The following is a 21369-nucleotide window of genomic DNA, read 5'->3' on the forward strand; positions in this document are numbered from 1 at the left end:
GTGTCTGTGTGCATGTTCATGTGTGTGTTCGCATGTGTGTGTTTGTGTGTATGTTAGTTTTTGTATGTGTGTGTGTGTGTGTGTGTGTGTGTGTGTGCGTGTGTGTGTGTGTGTGTGTGTGTGTGTCTTCCAGTGAGAGGAGTGTGGAGCAGTTGGAGGAGAAGCAGTCTGTGTATGTTTCTCCCCCCAGGCACGCTGTGTGTGTGTGTGTTTGTGTGTGTGTTATGACCAGTGTGTGTGTGTATCTGTGTTATGAGCAGTGTGTGTGTGTGTGTGTGTGTGTGGGTGTATGTAATGAGCAGTTGTCAGCAGGTTCACTGGCCTCGTTGTCAAGGTGACTAATAGCCGATATCTCACGGTGTTCCCCACGCTTCTCAACACCTCGACCTCAGGCAGGAGGCCCCTGGGCCCCCCCCCCCCCCACACACACACACACACACACACACACACACACACACACACACACACACACACACACACACACACACACTTCGGTTTATGAGTGACTGGGGAGAGAGGAGCCGTAGCCGGGAGATGAGTGTGGAGAAATGTGAAAACATAAACAAATATATCAAAATATAACCGAGGTACATATCTTTGGGGAGGTGGATGAGAGGGAGGGAGGAGAGGAAGGAGAGAGGGGAGACGAAACAGGGAACCAAGAGGAGGAAGGAGGGAGTTACGGAGGGGAGAGGCGGGAGTGTAGAGGAGAGGAGAGGTGGAGGAGAGGAAGGAGGGTGAGATGGAGGGAGAGGACGGAGGGGGAGGAAGGAGGGTGAGATGGAGGGAGAGGAAGGAGGGAGAGGAAGGAGGGAGAGGAAGGAGGGTGAGATGGAGGGAGAGGAAGGAGGGAGAGGAAGGAGGGAGAGATGGAGGGAGAGGAAGGGTGGAGAGGAGGAGGTTGGAGAGAGGAGGAGGGTGAAAGGGAGAGAGGAGGAGAGGAGGAAGAGGAGGGTGAGAGGGAGAGAGGAGGAAGAGGAGGGTGAGAGGGAGAGAGGGAGAGAGGAGGAAGAGGAGGGAGAGAGGAGGAGAGGAGGAAGAGGAGGGTGAGAGGGAGAGAGGAGGAGAGGAGGGTGAGAGGGAGAGAGGAGGAGAGGAGGAGGAGGAGGAGGGCGAGAGGCAGGGAGAGGAGGAGAGCAGAACAGGCTAATACCTCAGCACCTTATTCCACCCGGAGCTCCTCCGTCGGCGCCGGCAGTCCACCAGGCCCCCGGAGGAATCAGAAGAATGCTGCTCAGCCTCATCGTCTCCTCTGAGCGGAGGAATCTGTGTTTAACCGTCCTAAACAACCTGCCATGCCTCAGAACGACGCTCCACACAAATAAATCCAGCGGCTGAACCTCGGTGAGGGCCGGGCTCAGGTTCCACCAGGACGTCCACAACATGGCCGCTACGCACACAATCTCCGCGAGCAGACGGCCGCTCCTCAAATCATCGTGTTACCACCGTTATTGCTTCTCCAACACTGCTTTTGTAAAGTAATCTCGGGAGATTGCGAGTGTTTGTGTGTCATGGGATTATTTATAACTGTGAAAGTAAAGACACCCCTGGGTGCTCTGATTCCTAGAGGAACTCTGCACTCCTTTCTCATCCAGCTTGCGCAGAACTTTCCCTCTTTCTCGCGGCGTCTCCCGGTACTAATTGCCGGCTATGACCGAGCCCGTGTAGAAGGGGCGAGGCGCCGGCCCACTGCCGCGGTGTAGGGCGTCAGACCGAGGCGGTCGGTGGTGACGGTGCCGCTGTGGGTCCCCCAGGTCAGCCGGAGACTCCAGGGGGCGCTGGAGGAGCTGGCAGCCAGCCGGAGGGAGGCGGAGGACCAGGCCTGTGCCCTGAGGAGAGGCTGCGGCGAGCGGGAGGAGCAGGTCAAGACCAGGGCCGCCCTGGAGGTCCAGCTCAGCTCCACCGAGCGCAGGGCCTGGGGCCTCACCCAGGACCTGGCCGCCGTCAGGTCAGGCTCGGGCGCGTGTGTGTGTGTGTGTGTGTGTGTGTGTGTGTGTGTGTGCGTGTGCGTGTGCGTGTGTGTATGTACTTAGTAGCAACACACACTGAAGTGAGTGTTGCTGGTTTGAAGTGTGTGTTGGTGGTCTGAAGTGTGTGTTGGTGGTCTGAAGTGTGTGTTCTTCATTTGAAGTGTGTGTTTGTGTCTGGTTTTAAGGGTTGCGTCTTCTTTTTGTGGGTGCGTGAAGGAGTGTGTGTTTGCATGTGTGCATGTGAGTGTGTGTGCATTACGACTGGTGTGTGTGTAACGGGTCGTTGGAAGCGCCTAACTGACGCCCTCATGTCCCCATGGTCACGCTGTCCCTCCCAGAGCTCTGTTCTACCCCTCCTGCCCCCCCCCCAGGGCGGAGAAGGAGTCCCTGGCGGCCGCCCTGTTGGAGAGCCAGGAGCTGGCCTCCTCTCTGGAGGAGGAGCAGGAGGGGATGGAGGAGGAGAGGCGTGGTCTGCTGCAAGCCAAGGAGGCCCTGTCGCGTGAGTGGGAGCGCAGCACCTCCTCCTCCTTCAAGGTCCCCTCCACCTCCCCGACCACATCCTCCTGAACCTGCTGAACCTCGTCCTGCACCTCCGTCACCTCCTCCTCCACCTTTGGTCCTCTGCCTCTTCCTCCACCATCATCTCCTCCTCCTCCTCCTCCTCCTCCACCTCCTCTCCATCCTCCTCCTCTTCTAGCTCCACCCTTACCTCTAACCCCCCTGTGAAAAAGAGTTTCCTCGACACACAATGTTGTTGATAAAAAACACATTTTTACTTAAAAACAATACCACAACAGTCGAGTCACTTGCACAACTCAAGCCTCCCTCCAGTCCAGAACTCTGGCCCTCTTAAGGAGCACCAGAATGGGTGTGGCTCAATTAACCTATGAGCCACAGCTGCAGACTATTACAGGGCTAACAGCCGGACAGGAACACGTGAATCTTTTAAAACATGTTAAACACAGTGAAGATGCCATTCACATCTTCACACCCCGTCTTTCGCCCCAAGAACCGTAACCTTCTCAAACCGCCGAGACACCCCCCATCCCGGTGGCCCCCCATCCGGGGCCCCTGGCCCCCCTCCAGCCTGTCCCCTGGGACCCCGTGTGTTCCAGCTGGGAGCCCCCCATCCGGGGCCCCTGGCCCCCCTCCAGCCTGTCCCCTGGGACCCCGTGTGTTCCAGCTGGGAGCCCCCCATCCGGGGCCCCTGGCCCCCCACCAGCCTGGCTCCTGGGACCCCGTGTGCTCCAGCTGGGAGCTCCGGCAGCAGCAGCAGCAGCTGTCCGGCACTCTGTCAGCTGAGCAGGGTGTCTGGTGTGTGGTGGTCACGGACCCCGGTCCCCCCGTGGTTCTGCCAGCCCGCCGTCAGCCGGCAGGGAGCCTGACAGCCGCTGAGAGATTGAGGGGAGATCTGCTGGGAAAATCCATCGCATGGTCTCAGTGCATTAGCCTCCGGCCTACTGGCGGGTGATGCGTTGGTGAGCACGCAGGCTAACGTTAGCCCCTCCAGCCGCACAAGACCCAACAGATCACGGAGTTCACCCATCTGCTTCTGGTCGGGCCTTACAGTATGTTGGGAGGAGGGCTGGATGAAAGGAGGGGGGCCTTGGGATGGTTAGGAGGCTCCCCCAACCTGCCCACCAACCCCCCCCCCCCCCCCCCCCCCCCCGCGGTCAGAACAGCCACAGCAGCGCTAACATGACATCACATTGGATCTCTACATGTTAGAAGAGCGAGTCAAGCAGAACAAATAGAACAAACCGCAAACTCTGCTTCTCTTTACTGAACAAAGATGAACGGTGCTGAGCATTTCTGAACGTTTACATGCGTTACTGCTACTCTTTACCCAACGTAGTTGAACGGTATTTAGCGTTTCCGAACTTGAACACACGTTAAGGCTCCTCTTTACCGAACAAAGATGAACAGTATTTAGCGTTTCCAAACTTGAACACATGTTAGTGCTACTCTTGACCGAACTTAGATGAACGGTATTTAGTGTTCCTGAACTTAACATGCGTTACTGCTGCTTTTTACCGAACTTAAATCCTAGTTTTTTAGTGTTTCCGATCTTTCGCTCACCTTACTGCTACTTTTTAACAGAACGAAGATGAACGGTGTTTAGCGTTTCTGTAACTCTATCAGGTGTCACCGCCACTCTGTACCGAGCGCTCCCCCCGTCCCTCCAGGTGAGGTGGGCCGGCTGCAGGCGGAGGCCCAGCGGCAGGCGGTGCAGGCGGGGGTGGAGAGGGAGGGCCTGGAGCAGCGGCTGGTGCAGGTGGAGCGGAGCCAGCAGCTGAGCCTGAGCAGCAGGGACCAGGCCCACCGGGATCAGCTCCACGCCCAGCGGGCCCACGCGGTACGGCCGCCGGCCCCTCACAGACGGGCTAGCACCACTGATATATACGGCCCAGGGGTGGGGGTGGGAGTGTGTGTGTGTGTGTGTGTGGGGGGGGGGGGTTGTGTGTGTGGGCGGACTGTGTGTGTGTGTGCATGCCTGTGTGTGAGTGTGTGTGTGGGCGGACTGTGTGCTTGTGCTGCCTCTGTGTGTGTGTGTGTGTGCATGCCTTTGTCTTTGTGTGTGAGTGTTTGTGTGTGCTGCCTTTGTGTGTGTGTTTGTGTGCGTGCGTGCCTGTGATAGTGCCTGTGTGTGTGTGTGTGTGTGTGTGTGTGTGTGTGTGTGTGTGTGTGTGTGTGTGTGTGTGTGTGTGTGTGTGTGTGTGTGTGTGTGTGTGTGTGTGTGTGGACAGTGCTCTAGCTCCAGATCTGCAGCAGATGAGTGCTGCGTCCTGGCCAGGGAGGAATGGTTAGTGAGTGCAGCTGGAGGATATAAATAGGACAATATCAGGAACGGGAACACAACAGCGAGAATGCTGGAAGAATATATCAAATGTCCTGCTGGACCTGCATGTGTGTGAGGGGGTCAGTGTTCGCAAGGGTGTGTGTGCGGTCGTGCGTGAACGCATGTGTGTGTGTGAATGCATGTATGCGTGCGTGTGTGTGCAATGCACGCACACACTCACACACACACACACATCGCACACACACACATGCACGCAAGCACACATGCACACTGTGCATGTGTCCTTGTGTGCATGTGTGTGTGAGTGTGTGATTATTTGATTACCTTTATTTGAACAGGCATGTCATCCCGAACTAATTCTTAACATCCTGAATTGTAATTCTTCACAACGGTGTGGCAAACCGTGCAGCCTGTGGAGGGAGGGGCTGGGGCTGATGAGGAAGGCCCCGAGCTAAGAGACAGAAGCACACACCCTATCACTTCCATACGATCCCGATCGGCGTGGCACTGATAGCACACAGTCCAGCCCACAGGCGGCGTTCAGGATGCTATCATACAGCAGCAGCAGAGACAGCAGATACATGACAAGACAGACACGTTCCCACAAGCATGCACGGACCCACAATCAAACACCAACGTGCACTTGATAGACCGGCGCACGATGATGCGTGACTGTTGGGGTGCTTTTCTGTGCATGGGCATTGTGTCTGTCCATGCATGAGTATCGAATGTGTGTCGGATTTTTGTGTTTTCTTTTGCGTGCGTTTGTCCACACCAGCGTGCGTTTCTGTGTGTGTGCGTGCGTGCATGTGTGCGTGTGTGCATGTATGTCGGTGTTTTCTGTTTCTTTAGAATGTGTTTGTACGCACCAGCATGTGCGTGCATTTGTGCGTGTGTGTGCGTTTGCGTGCACGTGTGTGTAACGCATCTCCTCCCTGGAGCTGCAGGAGCGGCAGCACGCGGCCCTCCAGGTGGCCGCGCTGCAGGCCCAGAGGGAGCACGGCGAGCTGGAGCAGCAGCGGCAGGCGGAGGAGCTGCGGGCGCGGGGCCAGGAGGTGCTGCAGCAGGAGGTCAGCCGACTGACGCAGGAGCACCAGCAGAGCCTGCTGACCGCCCAGAGCCAGAGCACACAGGTAGGCCTGCTGAGAGCCAGAGCACACAGGTAGGCCTGCTGAGAGCCAGAGCACACAGGTAGGCCTGCTGAGAGCCAGAGCACACAGGTAGGCCTGCTGAGAGCCAGAGCACACAGGTAGGCCTGCTGAGAGCCAGAGCACACAGGTAGGCCTGCTGAGAGCCAGAGCACACAGGTAGGCCTGCTGAGAGCCAGAGCACACAGGTAGGCCTGCTGAGACCCAGAGCACACAGGTAGGCCTGCTGAGAGCCAGAGCACACAGGTAGGCCTGCTGAGACCCAGAGCACACAGGTAGGCCTGCTGAGACCCAGAACCAGGGCACACGGGTAGGCCTGCTGAGACTCAGAACCAGAGCACACAGGTAGCCTACTGAGACTCAGTTGAGTCCTTCCGAACAGGTAGGCCTACTGCACGCCAAGGCCCAGAAACAACAGCTGCGTTTGTTTGTGTGTTTGTGTGTGTGTGTGTGTGCGCGCCTGTGTGTCATTGAGCAAGTGATCCTCGCCAAACCCGGCAGTGGAACATTGCTTGGCCGACTGGTCGCTCCACTGTTTCTTGCCCACCTTGGTGCCAGGGAACGACACCAGCTACAGTTGTGCACAAGAAGTGACCTCACCCTTCAGCCCCTCACTGTCAGTCCCTCGCTCTCCCTCGACAAACGCTCCTGCCCGGCCTCCCACTCCAGTCCCCCACCTGAGAACAGGTCAGGACTGGTGGTGGTGGTGGTGGTGGTGGTGGTGGTGGTGGTGGTGACTCTGGTTGTGGTCCACCAGGCTCTGCTCCAGAAGGAGGGGGAGAAGGCGGTGCTGGTGGAGCGGCTGCAGGGGCTCCAGCAGGACCTGGTGTCCGCCGGCCTGGACCTGCAGCGCACCAGGAGAGAGGCCCAGAGCCGGCTGGACCAAGACAAGGTCACACCCTCCACACGCACCCACAAACACCTTCCATAGACCCCGACAGACCTCCCCAAGCCCAACGCACACACCTTCTGTAGACCCCCTACATACCACTTGAGACCACCTCAGTGAGGGGAGTGGAGAGAGTTCAGTCGAACAGGCTGTTAGCTAGCTAGTGAGTAGAATAGCGGCCAGATGCTAACTACTAGCTCCTAACCACTAGCCAGTAGTTATCCGCTAGCTGTTGAGTAGATAGCTGCTAACTGCTAGCAGCTAAACACTAGCCAGTAGTTAGCGGCTAGATGGTGAAAAGCTAGCCACAAGCCGCTAATTACTAGCTGCTAACCACTAACGGCTAACGGTGTGTGCTGCAGGACTCCCTGGCGCTGCTGCATGGGGAGCTGCAGCAGCTACAGACGCGCCTCCTGGAGTCTCAGAGCAGTCAGGAGAACGAGAAGCTCACCCTGACGGAGCAGGTCAGAGAGCTGGGCCAGCAGAGGGGCCAGCTCCACCAGGAGGTGAGCGGCATTAACTAACCCTGACCACAACCACTGTCACTACCTAACCCTGACCATAACCACTGTCACTACCTAACCCTGACCACAACCACTGTCACTAACTAACCCTGACCACAACCACTGTCACTACCTAACCCTGACCACAACCACTGTCACTAACTAACCCTGACCACAACCACTGTCACTACCTAACCCTGACCACAACCACTGTCACTACCTAACCCTGACCACAACCACTGTCACTAACTAACCCTGACCACAACCACTACCTAACCCTGACCAGAACCACTGTCACTACCTAACCCTGACCACAACCACTGTCACTACCTAACCCTGACCACAACCACTGTCACTACCTAACCCTGACCACAACCACTGTCACTAACTAACCCTGACCACAACCACTGTCACTACCTAACCCTGACCACAACCACTGTCACTACCTAACCCTGACCACAACCACTGTCACTACCTAACCCTGACCACAACCACTGTCACTACCTAACCCTGACCACAACCACTACCTAACCCTGACCAGAACCACTGACACTACCTAACCCTGACCATAACCACTGTCACTACCTAACCCTGACCACAACCACTGTCACTAACTAACCCTGACCACAACCACTGTCACTACCTAACCCTGACCACAACCACTGTCACTAACTAACCCTGACCACAACCACTGTCACTACCTAACCCTGACCACAACCACTGTCACTACCTAACCCTGACCACAACCACTGTCACTAACTAACCCTGACCACAACCACTACCTAACCCTGACCAGAACCACTGTCACTACCTAACCCTGACCACAACCACTGTCACTACCTAACCCTGACCACAACCACTGTCACTACCTAACCCTGACCACAACCACTGTCACTAACTAACCCTGACCACAACCACTGTCACTACCTAACCCTGACCACAACCACTGTCACTACCTAACCCTGACCACAACCACTGTCACTACCTAACCCTGACCACAACCACTGTCACTACCTAACCCTGACCACAACCACTACCTAACCCTGACCAGAACCACTGACACTACCTAACCCTGACCACAACCACTGTCACTACCTAACCCTGACCACAACCACTGTCACTAACTAACCCTGACCACAACCACTACCTAACCCTGACCAGAACCACTGTCACTACCTAACCCTGACCACAACCACTGTCACTACCTAACCCTGACCACAACCACTGTCACTACCTAACCCTGACCACAACCACTGTCACTAACTAACCCTGACCACAACCACTACCTAACCCTGACCAGAACCACTGTCACTACCTAACCCTGACCACAACCACTGTCACTACCTAACCCTGACCACAACCACTGTCACTAACTAACCCTGACCACAACCACTGTCACTACCTAACCCTGACCACAACCACTGTCACTACCTAACCCTGACCACAACCACTGTCACTACCTAACCCTGACCACAACCACTGTCACTACCTAACCCTGACCACAACCACTGTCACTAACTAACCCTGACCACAACCACTGTCACTACCTAACCCTGACCACAACCACTGTCACTACCTAACCCTGACCACAACCACTGTCACTACCTAACCCTGACCACAACCACTGTCACTACCTAACCCTGACCACAACCACTGTCACTACCTAACCCTGACCACAACCACTGTCACTAACTAACCCTGACCACAACCACTGTCACTACCTAACCCTGACCACAACCACTGTCACTACCTAACCCTGACCACAACCACTGTCACTACCTAACCCTGACCACAACCACTGTCACTACCTAACCCTGACCACAACCACTGTCACTACCTAACCCTGACCAGAACCACTGTCACTACCTAACCCTGACCACAACCACTGTCACTACCTAACCCTGACCACAACCACTGTCACTACCTAACCCTGACCAGAACCACTGTCACTACCTAACCCTGACCACAACCACTGTCACTACCTAACCCTGACCACAACCACTGTCACTACCTAACCCTGACCACAACCACTGTCACTACCTAACCCTGACCACAACCACTACCTAACCCTGACCAGAACCACTGACACTACCTAACCCTGACCACAACCACTGTCACTACCTAACCCTGACCACAACCACTGTCACTACCTAACCCTGACCACAACCACTGTCACTAACTAACCCTGACCACAACCACTGTCACTACCTAACCCTGACCACAACCACTACCTAACCCTGACCACAACCACTGTCACTACCTAACCCTGACCACAACCACTGTCACTACCTAACCCTGACCACAACCACTGTCACTACCTAACCCTGACCAGAACTACTACAACTATCTAACCCTGACCACAACCACCAGTAGTAGTAGTGTTAGTTTAGCAGTAGTAGTAGTAGTAGTAGTAGTAGTAGTAGTAGAAGAGCCATTCAGAGAGCTTTACAGCAGGCGGGAATTTGAAAGGGAGGGGAGGGGGGAGAGAGAGGGAGGAAGGGAGGGAGGCCCATGTTGACCTTGGCCAGGATGTCACCATGGTATACCTTCTCTACTGCCAAGAAACCTCTCTCTTTCTCTATCTCTCCCTCCCTCCCTCCCTCCCTCCCTCCCTCCCTCCCTCCCTCTCTCTCTCTCTCTCTCTCTCTCTCTCTCTCTCTCTCTCTCTCTCTCTCTCTCTCTCTCTCTCTCTCTCTCTCTCTCTCTCTCTCTCTCTCTCTCCCTCCCTTCCTTCATCTGGTGTAAACAGAGCTGTGTGGTTAATGTCTGTAGCTCTGGTGTAAACAGAGCCTTGTAGTTAGCGTCTGTAGCCAGTGTCTGTGTAGTTAGCGTCTGTAGTTAGCGTCTAGCCAGTGTCTGTGTAGTTAGCGTCTGTAGCCAGTGTCTGTGTAGTTAGCGTCTGTAGTTAGCGTCTAGCCAGTGTCTGTGTAGTTAGCGTCTGTAGCCAGTGTCTGTGTAATTAGCGTCTGTAGCCAGTGTCTGTGTAGTTAGCGTCTGTAGCCAGTGTCTGTGTAGTTAGCGTCTGTAGCCAGTGTCTGTGTAGTTAGCGTCTGTAGCCAGTGTCTGTAGTTAGCGTCTGTAGCCAGTGTCTGTGTAGTTAGCGTCTGTAGCCAGTGTCTGTGTAGTTAGCGTCTGTAGCCAGTGTCTGTGTAGTTAGCGTCTAGCCAGTGTCTGTAGTTAGCGTCTGTAGCCAGTGTCTGTAGTTAGCGTCTGTAGCCAGTGTCTGTGTAGTTAGCGTCTGTAGCCAGTGTCTGTGTAGTTAGCGTCTGTAGCCAGTGTCTGTAGTTAGCGTCTGTAGCCAGTGTCTGTGTAGTTAGCGTCTGTAGCCAGTGTCTGTGTAGTTAGCGTCTGTAGCCAGTGTCTGTGTAGTTAGCGTCTAGCCAGTGTCTGTGTAGTTAGCGTCTGTAGCCAGTGTCTGTAGTTAGCGTCTGTAGCCAGTGTCTGTGTAGTTAGCGTCTGTAGCCAGTGTCTGTGTAGTTAGCGTCTGTAGCCAGTGTCTGTAGTTAGCGTCTAGCCAGTGTCTGTGTAGTTAGCGTCTGTAGCCAGTGTCTGTAGTTAGCGTCTAGCCAGTGTCTGTGTAGTTAGCGTCTGTAGCCAGTGTCTGTGTAGTTAGCGTCTGTAGCCAGTGTCTGTGTAGTTAGCGTCTGTAGCTCTGGTGTGAGCAGAGTGCTGCTAGTGCGTGGGGGAGGAATCTCCCGGCTAGGGTAGATCTACGTCACGGCTCTGGTCCGCTGACCCCCTGGACCCCAGGGTTCGTAGCCCACCTGTTGACTCCTGCTCACCCAAAACCACCCAGCACCCATCCAGTCTTCTCCCTGTTGCCTCCAACTATGGTAGAGGTTATGACCTGTCCAGAACCAGTCAGACCTGCCCAGACCCAGTCAGTCCCTCTTTAGACCTCAGACCTCTCCAGACCCAATCAGACCTGTTCAGACCAAGTCAGGCCCTGTTTAGACCTCAGACCATGAACCCATTTTCATCTAATCCAGTTCCCTCTCTCTGTAATCCCCACACAGCAACAGCGAGTTGGAAACAATAACCGGGTTAGTTCCGACCTAGTGGGACTGGAGGTACTGGGGCCTTACGGCCTGGTCCGACTGGGACACCCTGAACCCAGTAGCACCAGGGGCGCTGTGGGCTCCCTCTGGTCGGACTGGGACACCCTGAACCCTGTAGCACCAGGGGCGCTGTGGGCTCCCTCTGGTCGGACTGGGACACCCTGAACCCAGTAGCACCAGGGGCGCTGTGGGCTCCCTCTGGTCCGACTGGGACACCCTGAACCCTGTAGCACCAGGGGCGCTGTGGGCTCCCTCTGGTCCGACTGGGACACCCTGAACCCAGTAGCACCAGGGGCGCTGTGGGCTCCCTCTGGTCGGACTGGGACACCCTGAACCCTGTAGCACCAGGGGCGCTGTGGGCTCCCTCTGGTCGGACTGGGACACCCTGAACCCTGTAGCACCAGGGGCGCTGTGGGCTCCCTCTGGTCCGACTGGGACACCCTGAACCCTGTAGCACCAGGGGCGCTGTGGGCTCCCTCTGGTTCGACTCAACGCTGGAGGGAGAGAGGGGGAGGAGAGGAGGAGGAGGTGCTTTGAGGAGGGGTGAGAGAGGGGGAGGGTGGGGGAGGGTGTGGAGGAGGAGGAGGTGCTCTGAGGAGGGGGAGGGTGTGGGGGAGGGGGAGGTGCTCTGAGGTGGGGTGAGAGAGGGGGAGGGTTTGGGGGAGGAGGAGGTGCTCTGAGTTGGGGCTGTGGGCTGATGGTAGGGACCATGGTATCGTCATATGAAATCAGACTTTGACTTAACCCCTTGTGTCAATAAACTGGAGCCAGGGCTGTTTATTTTCTAGCCAGAGGTCACTGGAGCCTCGGAGACCCCCCCACCATTAAAACACAGAACCCCCCCCCACCCCCCCCCCTCACCCCACCTCAAACCCACCTCATCATAATTGGGTGGGAAGGACTGTGGATGGGGGGTTTTGTTTTATTTGATATTTTCTTACAACTTTTTTTGGACTTAGGACTAGAAAGCATCTTGTGTGGCCGTAATGAGCTACGGGGCCTCCTCAACGCTCAGTCTCCTCCTCCTCCTCCTCCAACCTATCATCTCCCTACTCCACCCCCCCTCACCTCCCTGGCCCCTCTATAGCCAGCTCCACCCTCACCACCTCCATCCCCTCCATCAAACCCATCTCCCCCCTCACTATCTCCACCATCACCCCCATCTCCCCCCTCACCATCTCCCCCTCATCATCTCCCCCTCATCATCTCCCCCTCATCATGTCCACCCCATCCCCCCCCCCCCCCCCTTCCCGGTGCCCGTCCATCATGTCGTTTCGTGGTAGGAGGTCTGGTCGGCCTGCAGGCCCTGGGGGATTCCGGGTGCAGCGTGTTGGGTGACGGTGCAGAATACACTGGTCCCACCGTCTCCCAGCTTGGCAGAGCTGGAGCTGCGTGGGGGAGGAGGGGGGGAGGAGGGGGGAGGGCTGGGGGGAACCCTGGGCCAAGATCTGGTGGACGTGTAGTCATGTTTGCAAACAGAGCAGCAGAGATATGACCCTGTTCTGAAGGCTTTAGGGAGGATTTAAAAGCTTCTCCTCCTCTCGTAGCAGTTCTTGTGGGGGGGCTGTGGAACATGTGTCCAGCTCTCCCTCCTCCTCCCTGAGGACGGGATCCCGTGCATGAGGCCCTGCAGCAGCCCCGGACGGGATGGTTGTTACGTGATGACTGAGGATCAGTGTGTGATGGAGCTGTAGTTGTGACGTAGCTGTGGTCGCTGTAGCTGGGATGCTGTTTTAGTTGTGACGTGGATACCGCTCAGTCAGTCCATTCCGACAGCAGTTCTCTTGAAAGAGTTTAAACCAAGCTGAACGTTGATATTAAGTTACCGCAAACGTTTCCTGACCTTGTAACTTGGTTACCATGGCTACCTGGTTACTATGGTAAGCCCTCTTTGGATGCCTTCCTTTGCAAGAGTTTGTTATTGAATTCCTCGTGAGAAGTAAGTGTGTGTGTGTGTGTGTGTGTGTGTGTGTGTGTGTGTGTGTGTGTGTGTGTGTGTGTGTGTGTGTGTGTGTGTGTGTGTGTGTGTGTGTGTGTGTGTGTGTGTGTGTGTGTGTGTGTGTGTGTGTGTGATGCGAGACCACCCCAGGAGGGGGTTTCATCATCCTAACTCTCACCCAAATGTTTCTCCCTCCCCTCTTACTTGCTCTCACTTATGCACTCACTCCCCCTCCCCCTCTGACTTACTGCTATTACTCACTCTCTCTTACCATCTTACTCTCTCTCTCTTACCATCTTACTCACTCTCTCTTACCATCTTACTCACTCTCTCTTACCATCTTACTCACTCTCTCTTACCATCTTACTCACTCTCTCTTACCATCTTACTCACTCTCTCTTACCATCTTACTCACTCTCTCTTACCATCTTACTCACTCTCTCTTACCATCTTACTCACTCTCTCTTACCATCTTACTCACTCTCTCTTACCATCTTACTCACTCTCTCTTACCATCTTACTCACTCTCTCTTACCATCTTACTCTCTCTCTCTTACCATCTTACTCACTCTCTCTAACCATCTTACTCACTCTCTCTTACCATCTTACTCACTCTCTCTTACCATCTTACTCACTCTCTCTTACCATCTTACTCACTCTCTCTTACCATCTTACTCACTCTCTCTTACCATCTTACTCACTCTCTCTTACCATCTTACTCACTCTCTCTTACCATCTTACTCACTCTCTCTTACCATCTTACTCACTCTCTCTTACCATCTTACTCACTCTCTCTTACCATCTTACTCACTCTCTCTTACCATCTTACTCACTCTCTCTTACCATCTTACTCACTCTCTCTTACTCCCCCTCTCTCTCTCTCCCCCCCTCTCACTCCCTCTCTCTTACTCACTCTCTCTCCCCCCTTACTCACTCTCTCACTCCCCCACTCTCCCCCCCTGACTCCCCCTCTCTCCCCCTGACTCCCCCTCTGACTCCTACTCTCCCCCCCTCTCTCCCTCTGACTCCCCCTCAGTGTAGCTCTAAGGGGCTCCTCTGTAGTGTAACTGGTCCTGACTCCCCCTGACTCCCCCTCTGACTCCCCCTCTCTCCCCCTCCCCCCCTCAGTGTAGCTCTAAGTGTGTCCCCTGTAGTGTAACACTGGTCCCCCCCCCCCCCAGGTGCAGGTGGTCCGCCGGGCGCTGCAGCAGGCGGAGGACCAGCGGGAGGCGGGGCGCGGCGAGCTGCAGGAGGCCCGCCGCCTGCACCGGGAGGCCCTCCAGGACCGGGACGAGCAGCGCCAGGAGGCCCAGGACACCAGGAGGCTCCTGGGGGACCAGAGGGAGGAGAGGGAGGCCCTCCACGCCTCCAACCAGGAGCTGAGGGCCGCCGTGAAGAGGGCCGAGAGCGACAACAGCAGGTAGCACCCCTCGACCACCTCCTTAATGACCTGTCTCTGTACTGTCTAACCCCTAGCTGCTCCTTAATGACCTGTCTAACCCCTAGCTGCTCCTTAATGACCTGTCTCTGTACTGTCTAACCCCTACCTGCTCCTTAATGACCTGTCTCTGTACTGTCTAACCCCTAGCTGCTCCTTAACGACCTGTCTCTGTACTGTCTAACCCCTACCTGCTCCTTAATGACCTGTCTCTGTACTGTCTAACCCCTAGCTGCTCCTTAACGACCTGTCTCTGTACTGTCTAACCCCTACCTGCTCCTTAATGACCTGTCTCTGTACTGTCTAACCCCTACCTGCTCCTTAATGACCTGTCTCTGTACTGTCTAACCCCTACCTGCTCCTTAATGACCTGTCTCTGTACTGTCTAACCCCTACCTGCTCCTTAATGACCTGTCTCTGTACTGTCTAACCCCTAGCTGCTCCTTAATGACCTGTCTCTGTACTGTCTAACCCCTACCTGCTCCTTAATGACCTGTCTCTGTACTGTCTAACCCCTACCTGCTCCTTAATGACCTGTCTCTGTACTGTCTAACCCCTACCTGCTCCTTAATGACCTGTCTCTGTACTGTCTAACCCCTAGCTGCTCCTTAATGACCTGTCTCTGTACTGTCTAACCCCTACCTGCTCCTTAATGACCTGTCTCTGTACTGTCTAACCCCCAGTCTGCGGCGTGCGGGGGAGGAGGCGGAGCAGAGTGTGTGTGTGCTGGAGGAGGGCAGGAGGTCTCTTCAGGAGGAGGCCTCCACCCTGCGCTCCACCCTGAGGCAGCTGGAGAAGGCCCGCATGCAGGTCCGCCGCGAGCTGCAGGAGCTGCGCCGACAGGTGACCCCCCGACCCCATCACCACTAACACCATGTCCCTGCTCCACCTCGAGCCCTGCAGCGGACTGGGGAACACACCCACCAGTATCCACTGGCTAACTGGTGGGCTGTGGTGAGGTCACTCCCAGTAAGGACCAACACACTCCCCAGTATCCACTGGCTAACTGGTGGTCTGTGGTGAGGTCCCTCCCAGTAAGGACCAACACACTCCCCAGTATCCACTGGCTAACTGGTGGTCTGTGGTGAGGTCACTCCCAGTAAGGACCAACACACTCACCAGTATCCACTGGCTAACTGGTGGTCTGTGGTGAGGTCCCTCCCAGTAAGGACCAACACACTCACCAGTATCCACTGGCTAACTGGTGGGCTGTGGTGAGGTCACTCCCAGTAAGGACCAACACACTCACCAGTATCCACTGGCTAACTGGTGGTCTGTGGTGAGGTCCCTCCCAGTAAGGACCAACACACTCACCAGTATCCACTGGCTAACTGGTGGTCTGTGGTGAGGTCCCTCCCAGTAAGGACCAACACACTCCCCAGTATCCACTGGCTAACTGGTGGTCTGTGGTGAGGTCCCTCCCAGTAAGGGTAACGCTTCGGCCTTCAGTCCGTCCCTCGTGCTGCCTGGGAGGGTGTGACCGCAGGAGGGCGTGGTTTGAGTCGTGTCCGACGCCCGTCCCCAGGTGAAGGTGCTGGAGGGGGAGGGCCGGCAGCAGAAGGAGGAGCTGCAGGAGGTGCACGGCCGGCTGTCCCGGGAGGAGCAGAAGGAGGAGGAGGCGCGGCGGGAGGCGTTCACTCTGAAGCAGAGGGTGGTGGAGTGCGAAGCGGGTAGAGAGGCGGCCCTGAAGGAGGTGAGCCTCAGGAGATGGGCCACTTTAGACCGGCTAGGTTCCTGCAGGCACTCACTACCTGGTTAGTAGTAGTAGTAGTATTATATCCTTTATTCAACCAGGTTGAGTCTCATTGAGATTAAAATCTCTTTCACAAGAGAGACCTGGCCAAGATGGACAGCAGTACAAGTTCAATACTAAGTGCGGTAGTAATAATACACTGGTTGTCTGGTCTATGTCCTTCAGATGTACTGGGTACTACAGTGCGCTAGATACTTAGATGTCCATGTCATGTCCATGTCGGTCTTTGTGTGTAGTACAGTGCTAGGTGCTAAGGTGTGTGTATCGTGGGTCTTTGTGTGTAGTACAGGGTGTGTGTATCATGGTTCTTTGTGTGTAGTACAGTGCTAGATGCTAAGGTGTGTGTGTGGTGGTACTCAGTGTGTAGTAGTGCTAGGTGCTGAGGTGTGTGGTGGTACTCAGTGTGTAGTAGTGCTAGATGCTAAGGTGTGTGTGTGGTGGTACTCAGTGTGTAGTAGTGCTAGGTGCTGAGGTGTGTGTGGTGGTACTCAGTGTGTAGTAGTGCTAGGTGCTGAGGTGTGTGTGGTGGTACTCAGTGTGTAGTAGTGCTAGGTGCTGAGGTGTGTGTGTGGTGGTACTCAGTGTGTAGTAGTGCTAGGTGCTGAGGTGTGTGTGGTGGTACTCAGTGTGTAGTAGTGCTAGGTGCTGAGGTGTGTGTGGTGGTACTCAGTGTGTAGTAGTGCTAGGTGCTGAGGTGTGTGTGGTGGTACTCAGTGTGTAGTAGTGCTAGGTGCTGAGGTGTGTGTGGTGGTACTCAGTGTGTAGTAGTGCTAGGTGCTGAGGTGTGTGTGGTGGTACTCAGTGTGTAGTACAGTGTGTAGTAGTGCTAGGTGCTGAGGTGTGTGTGTGGTGGTACTCAGTGTGTAGTAGTGCTAGGTGCTGAGGTGTGTGTGGTGGTACTCAGTGTGTAGTAGTGCTAGGTGCTGAGGTGTGTGTGGTGGTACTCAGTGTGTAGTAGTGCTAGGTGCTGAGGTGTGTGTGGTGGTACTCAGTGTGTAGTAGTGCTAGGTGCTGAGGTGTGTGTGGTGGTACTCAGTGTGTAGTACAGGGTGTAGTAGTGCTAGGTACTAAGGTGTGTGTGTGTGGTTCTCAGTGCGCTGGCTTCCAGCGGCGTGTCGGTGAGCTGGAGGCGGCGGAGCGGCAGGTCAGGGAGTCCCTCCAGGAGAAGGAGGCGGGGCTCCAGGACTCGGAGCGGCGGCGCCGGGAGGCGGGCCAGCAGCTGGAGCGCGCGGCGGAGGCGGCGGAGGCCCGGGCCCGGGAGCTGGCGCTGGGGGCCGGCCTGGCCGAGGGCCGCGCCCGGGGCCTGGAGGACCAGCTGGGCCTGGCCGAGGCCGCCCGGCGGGAGGCGGACCTGAGGCTGAGGGCCCTGTGGTCCGCGGTGCGCTGCGGCCTGGGCCTGGGGGGCCGGGCCGGGCCGGCCCGCAGCCAGGGGGCCCGCAGAGGACGGTCCCCCTCCCCGTGGAGGAGCTACCCTCCGGCCCCACGTACGGACGCACTCAGACTGGATCGAGACACTGTGTTTGATAAAGATAGTTCCCTTATAGACCATGTCCATGTACTCAGCACACAGGGAGACTGATCTCAGACCTGCGTCTGTATTTAGTCATTGAGAAGAGGCTTTAAACCAACGCGACAGTGGTACACACAGTAGTGTTGATTTATTAAGAAACACACAGACAGGTCATTAAGGAGCAGGTAGGGGTTAGACAGTACAGAGACAGGTCATTAAGGAGCAGGTAGGGGTTAGACAGTACAGAGACAGGTCATTAAGGAGCAGGTAGGGGTTAGACAGTACAGAGACAGGTCATTAAGGAGCAGGTAGGGGTTAGACAGTACAGAGACGGGTCATTAAGGAGCAGGTAGGGGTTAGACGGTACAGAGACAGGTCATTAAGGAGCAGGTAGGGGTTAGACAGTACAGAGACAGGTCATTAAGGAGCAGGTAGGGGTTAGACAGTACAGAGACAGGTCATTAAGGAGCAGGTAGGGGTTAGACAGTAAAGAGACAGGTAGGGGTTAGACAGTACAGAGACAGGTCATTAAGGAGCAGGTAGGGGTTAGACAGTACAGAGACAGGTCATTAAGGAGCAGGTAGGGGTTAGACAGTACAGAGACAGGTCATTAAGGAGCAGGTAGGGGTTAGACAGTACAGAGACAGGTCATTAAGGAGCAGGTAGGGATTAGACTGTACAGAGACAGGTCATTAAGGAGCAGGTAGGGGTTAGACAGTACAGAGACAGGTCATTAAGGAGCAGGTAGGGGTTAGACAGTACAGAGACAGGTCATTAAGGAGCAGGTAGGGGTTAGACAGTACAGAGACAGGTCATTAGGAGTCGTCGGGGTTAGAGCCTCTTGCTCGAGGAAGGCTACATTGCAGACATTAGGATAGGCTCTGTGCTAGGTTCCTCGTTTCCTTAGCGTTTGTGTGTGTGTGTGTGTGTGTGTGTGTGTGTGTGTGTGTGTGTGTGTGTGTGTGTGTGTGTGTGTGTCTGTGTGTGTGTCTGTGTCTGTGTCTGTGTCTGTGTCTGTGTGTGTGTGTGTGTGTGTGTGTGTGTGTGTGTGTGTGTGTCTCAGGGGCAGAAGGGGTCCCAGACAGCCCGGGCTCCTCGTCGCCGGGCTCTGAGGACCAGGAGGTGGGCGTGGAGGGGGTACAGGGCGCCCTGCGAGCGCTCCACCAGGAGCTCCGGGACACCCAGAGAGACAGGGTACGCCCCCGCCCCCTCCGTCCCCCTCGACCCCCACACCTCACAGTGGCCACTCATCATGAGGCTGATTGTTGATGCATCCCAGAGTAGATAGTGTTTCCAGATGAGTCTGTCTGCACTGTCTGTGTTGATGAGTGTATATATGGGTTCAAAGGAGAGGACAGTGGGTTGAGCGGGAGAGTGAGTGAAACGTAGCTTAGGACCGCAGGTCGGAATCCAACCTGTCAATCACCTGCTGTGTATAGATGGCACGCTAGCATGTTTAATCCAACCCGTCTATCAACTACTGTATACAGTTAGCACGCTAGCATGTTTAATCCAACCCGTCTATCAACTACTGTATACAGTTAGCACGCTAGCATGTTTAATCCAACCCGTCTATCAACTACTGTATACAGTTAGCACACTAGCATGTTTAATCCAACCTGTCTATCAACTACTGTATACAGTTAGCACGCTAGCATGTTTAATCCAACCTGTTACCTACTGTTTGTGGTTAGCACAGTAGCGGGCTAGCTGACTGTGGGTCTTTGTGGTTAGCACAGTAGCGGGCTAGCTGACTCTGGGTCTTTGTGGTAAGCACAGTAGCAGGCTAGCTGACTGTGGGTCTTTGTGGTTAGCACAGTAGCAGGCTAGCTGACTGTGGGTCTTTGTGGTTAGCACAGTAGCGGGCTAGCTGACTGTGGGTCTTTGTGGTTAGCACAGTAGCGGGCTAGCTGACTCTGGGTCTTTGTGGTAAGCACAGTAGCAGGCTAGCTGACTGTGGGTCTTTGTGGTTAGCACAGTAGCAGGCTAGCTGACTGTGGGTCTTTGTGGTTAGCACAGTAGCGGGCTAGCTGACTGTGGGTCTTTGTGGTTAGCACAGTAGCGGGCTAGCTGACTCTGGGTCTTTGTGGTAAGCACAGTAGCAGGCTAGCTGACTGTGGGTCTTTGTGGTTAGCACAGTAGCGGGCTAGCTGACTGTGGGTCTTTGAGGTTAGCACAGTAGCGGGCTAGCTGACTGTGGGTCTTTGTGGTTAGCACAGTAGCGGGCTAGCTGACTGTGGGTCTTTGAGGTTAGCACAGTAGCGGGCTAGCTGACTGTGGGTCTTTGTGGTTAGCACAGTAGCGGGCTAGCTGACTGTGGGTCTTTGAGGTTAGCACAGTAGCGGGCTAGCTGACTGTGGGTCCTTGCGCAGGACGAGGCGACGTCCCAGACCTCCAGCCTGGGTGAGCGTCTGAAGGAGCTCCAGACCAGCCAGGAGAGGTCTGCTGCCCAGCTCCTGCAGCTCCAGGCAGCTCTGAAGGACTCCGTGGAGGGTGAGAGAACCAGGGGAACCATGGCACAGAACCACCACATACAAGGGTTAAAGGAGTTCAAGACACTGAGAAACAGAAACAAAGCTAAACAATGCTGATAACATCACAGATCTCATCAGTATAGACTACCACAAATCTATAAGAAAGGAACGATACACATTAAATACAGAACACTACACACTGACACACAAAACAAATATAAAAGTGAAGGTTCATTTAAAACGGTAAATGCAGCGGCGGTGTTTCACCACAGGGGGCGCTGTTCCCGTGCTCTAACAGTGTCTCTTTAACCTGTGTTTCCCCAGGCAAGCGGGAGGCGTCTGACCAGCTGCTGCGGGTGCAGAGCTCCCTGTGCGTGCAGGAGGAGGCGTGGCGGCAGGCCCAGCAGGAGAAGAGGAGCCTGGGGGAGGAGCTGGTCAGGCTGAGGGTGGGCCTCCAGAAGGCCGAGGCCGAGGCCAGGAGCCTGCAGGTACAGGAGGGACCCCCCGGGACTGGGACCCCCCCCAGACAGACAGGGGGGAAACGTAGGACCTCACACTGACCAGGATCATTTGTGAGGTCACAAAAAGATTCGTTACCAATTTTGCATAATGTAGTGTACTGCAATATAATGTAGTGTAATTTATTAACTTAAATGTAATGATTTGTGGAATGTAACGTGGTATTAAGGTAATCTATATGCAAAGGAAAGTTATGCTATCCTCTATGAAAAAGTATGTAAAGTTAATGTAAAGGTAACCAATATGTAAAAGTAATGTAAAGGTAATCTATATGTAAACGTAATCTATATTTAAAGATAATGCAAATGTAATCTATGAAGTGAATATATGTGTTACGGTAATGTTAAGTTAATTTCAAGGTAACCTAT

At 55.0% G+C, this 21369-nt stretch overlaps 1 protein-coding gene across 1 annotated transcript in view; it reads left to right on the forward strand.

Annotated features, from left to right (window-relative positions):
• The window catches only part of crocc2 (ciliary rootlet coiled-coil, rootletin family member 2), a 55816-nt gene that overhangs the window by 27726 nt on the left and 6721 nt on the right, over window positions 1-21369 (forward strand). The window contains 14 exon segments of the mRNA XM_060067498.1: window positions 1755-1948; window positions 2342-2529; window positions 3086-3334; window positions 4157-4326; window positions 5718-5903; window positions 6676-6810; window positions 7170-7313; window positions 14489-14727; window positions 15429-15588; window positions 16271-16438; window positions 17592-17982; window positions 18916-19202; window positions 20381-20501; window positions 20807-21025. Of these exon segments, the coding sequence (XP_059923481.1) occupies window positions 1755-1948; window positions 2342-2529; window positions 3086-3334; window positions 4157-4326; window positions 5718-5903; window positions 6676-6810; window positions 7170-7313; window positions 14489-14727; window positions 15429-15588; window positions 16271-16438; window positions 17592-17982; window positions 18916-19202; window positions 20381-20501; window positions 20807-21025 (2851 nt within the window).

The sequence above is a fragment of the Gadus macrocephalus genome, chromosome 12 (genome assembly GCF_031168955.1).
Source record: "Gadus macrocephalus chromosome 12, ASM3116895v1".
Taxonomy (NCBI): domain Eukaryota; kingdom Metazoa; phylum Chordata; class Actinopteri; order Gadiformes; family Gadidae; genus Gadus; species Gadus macrocephalus.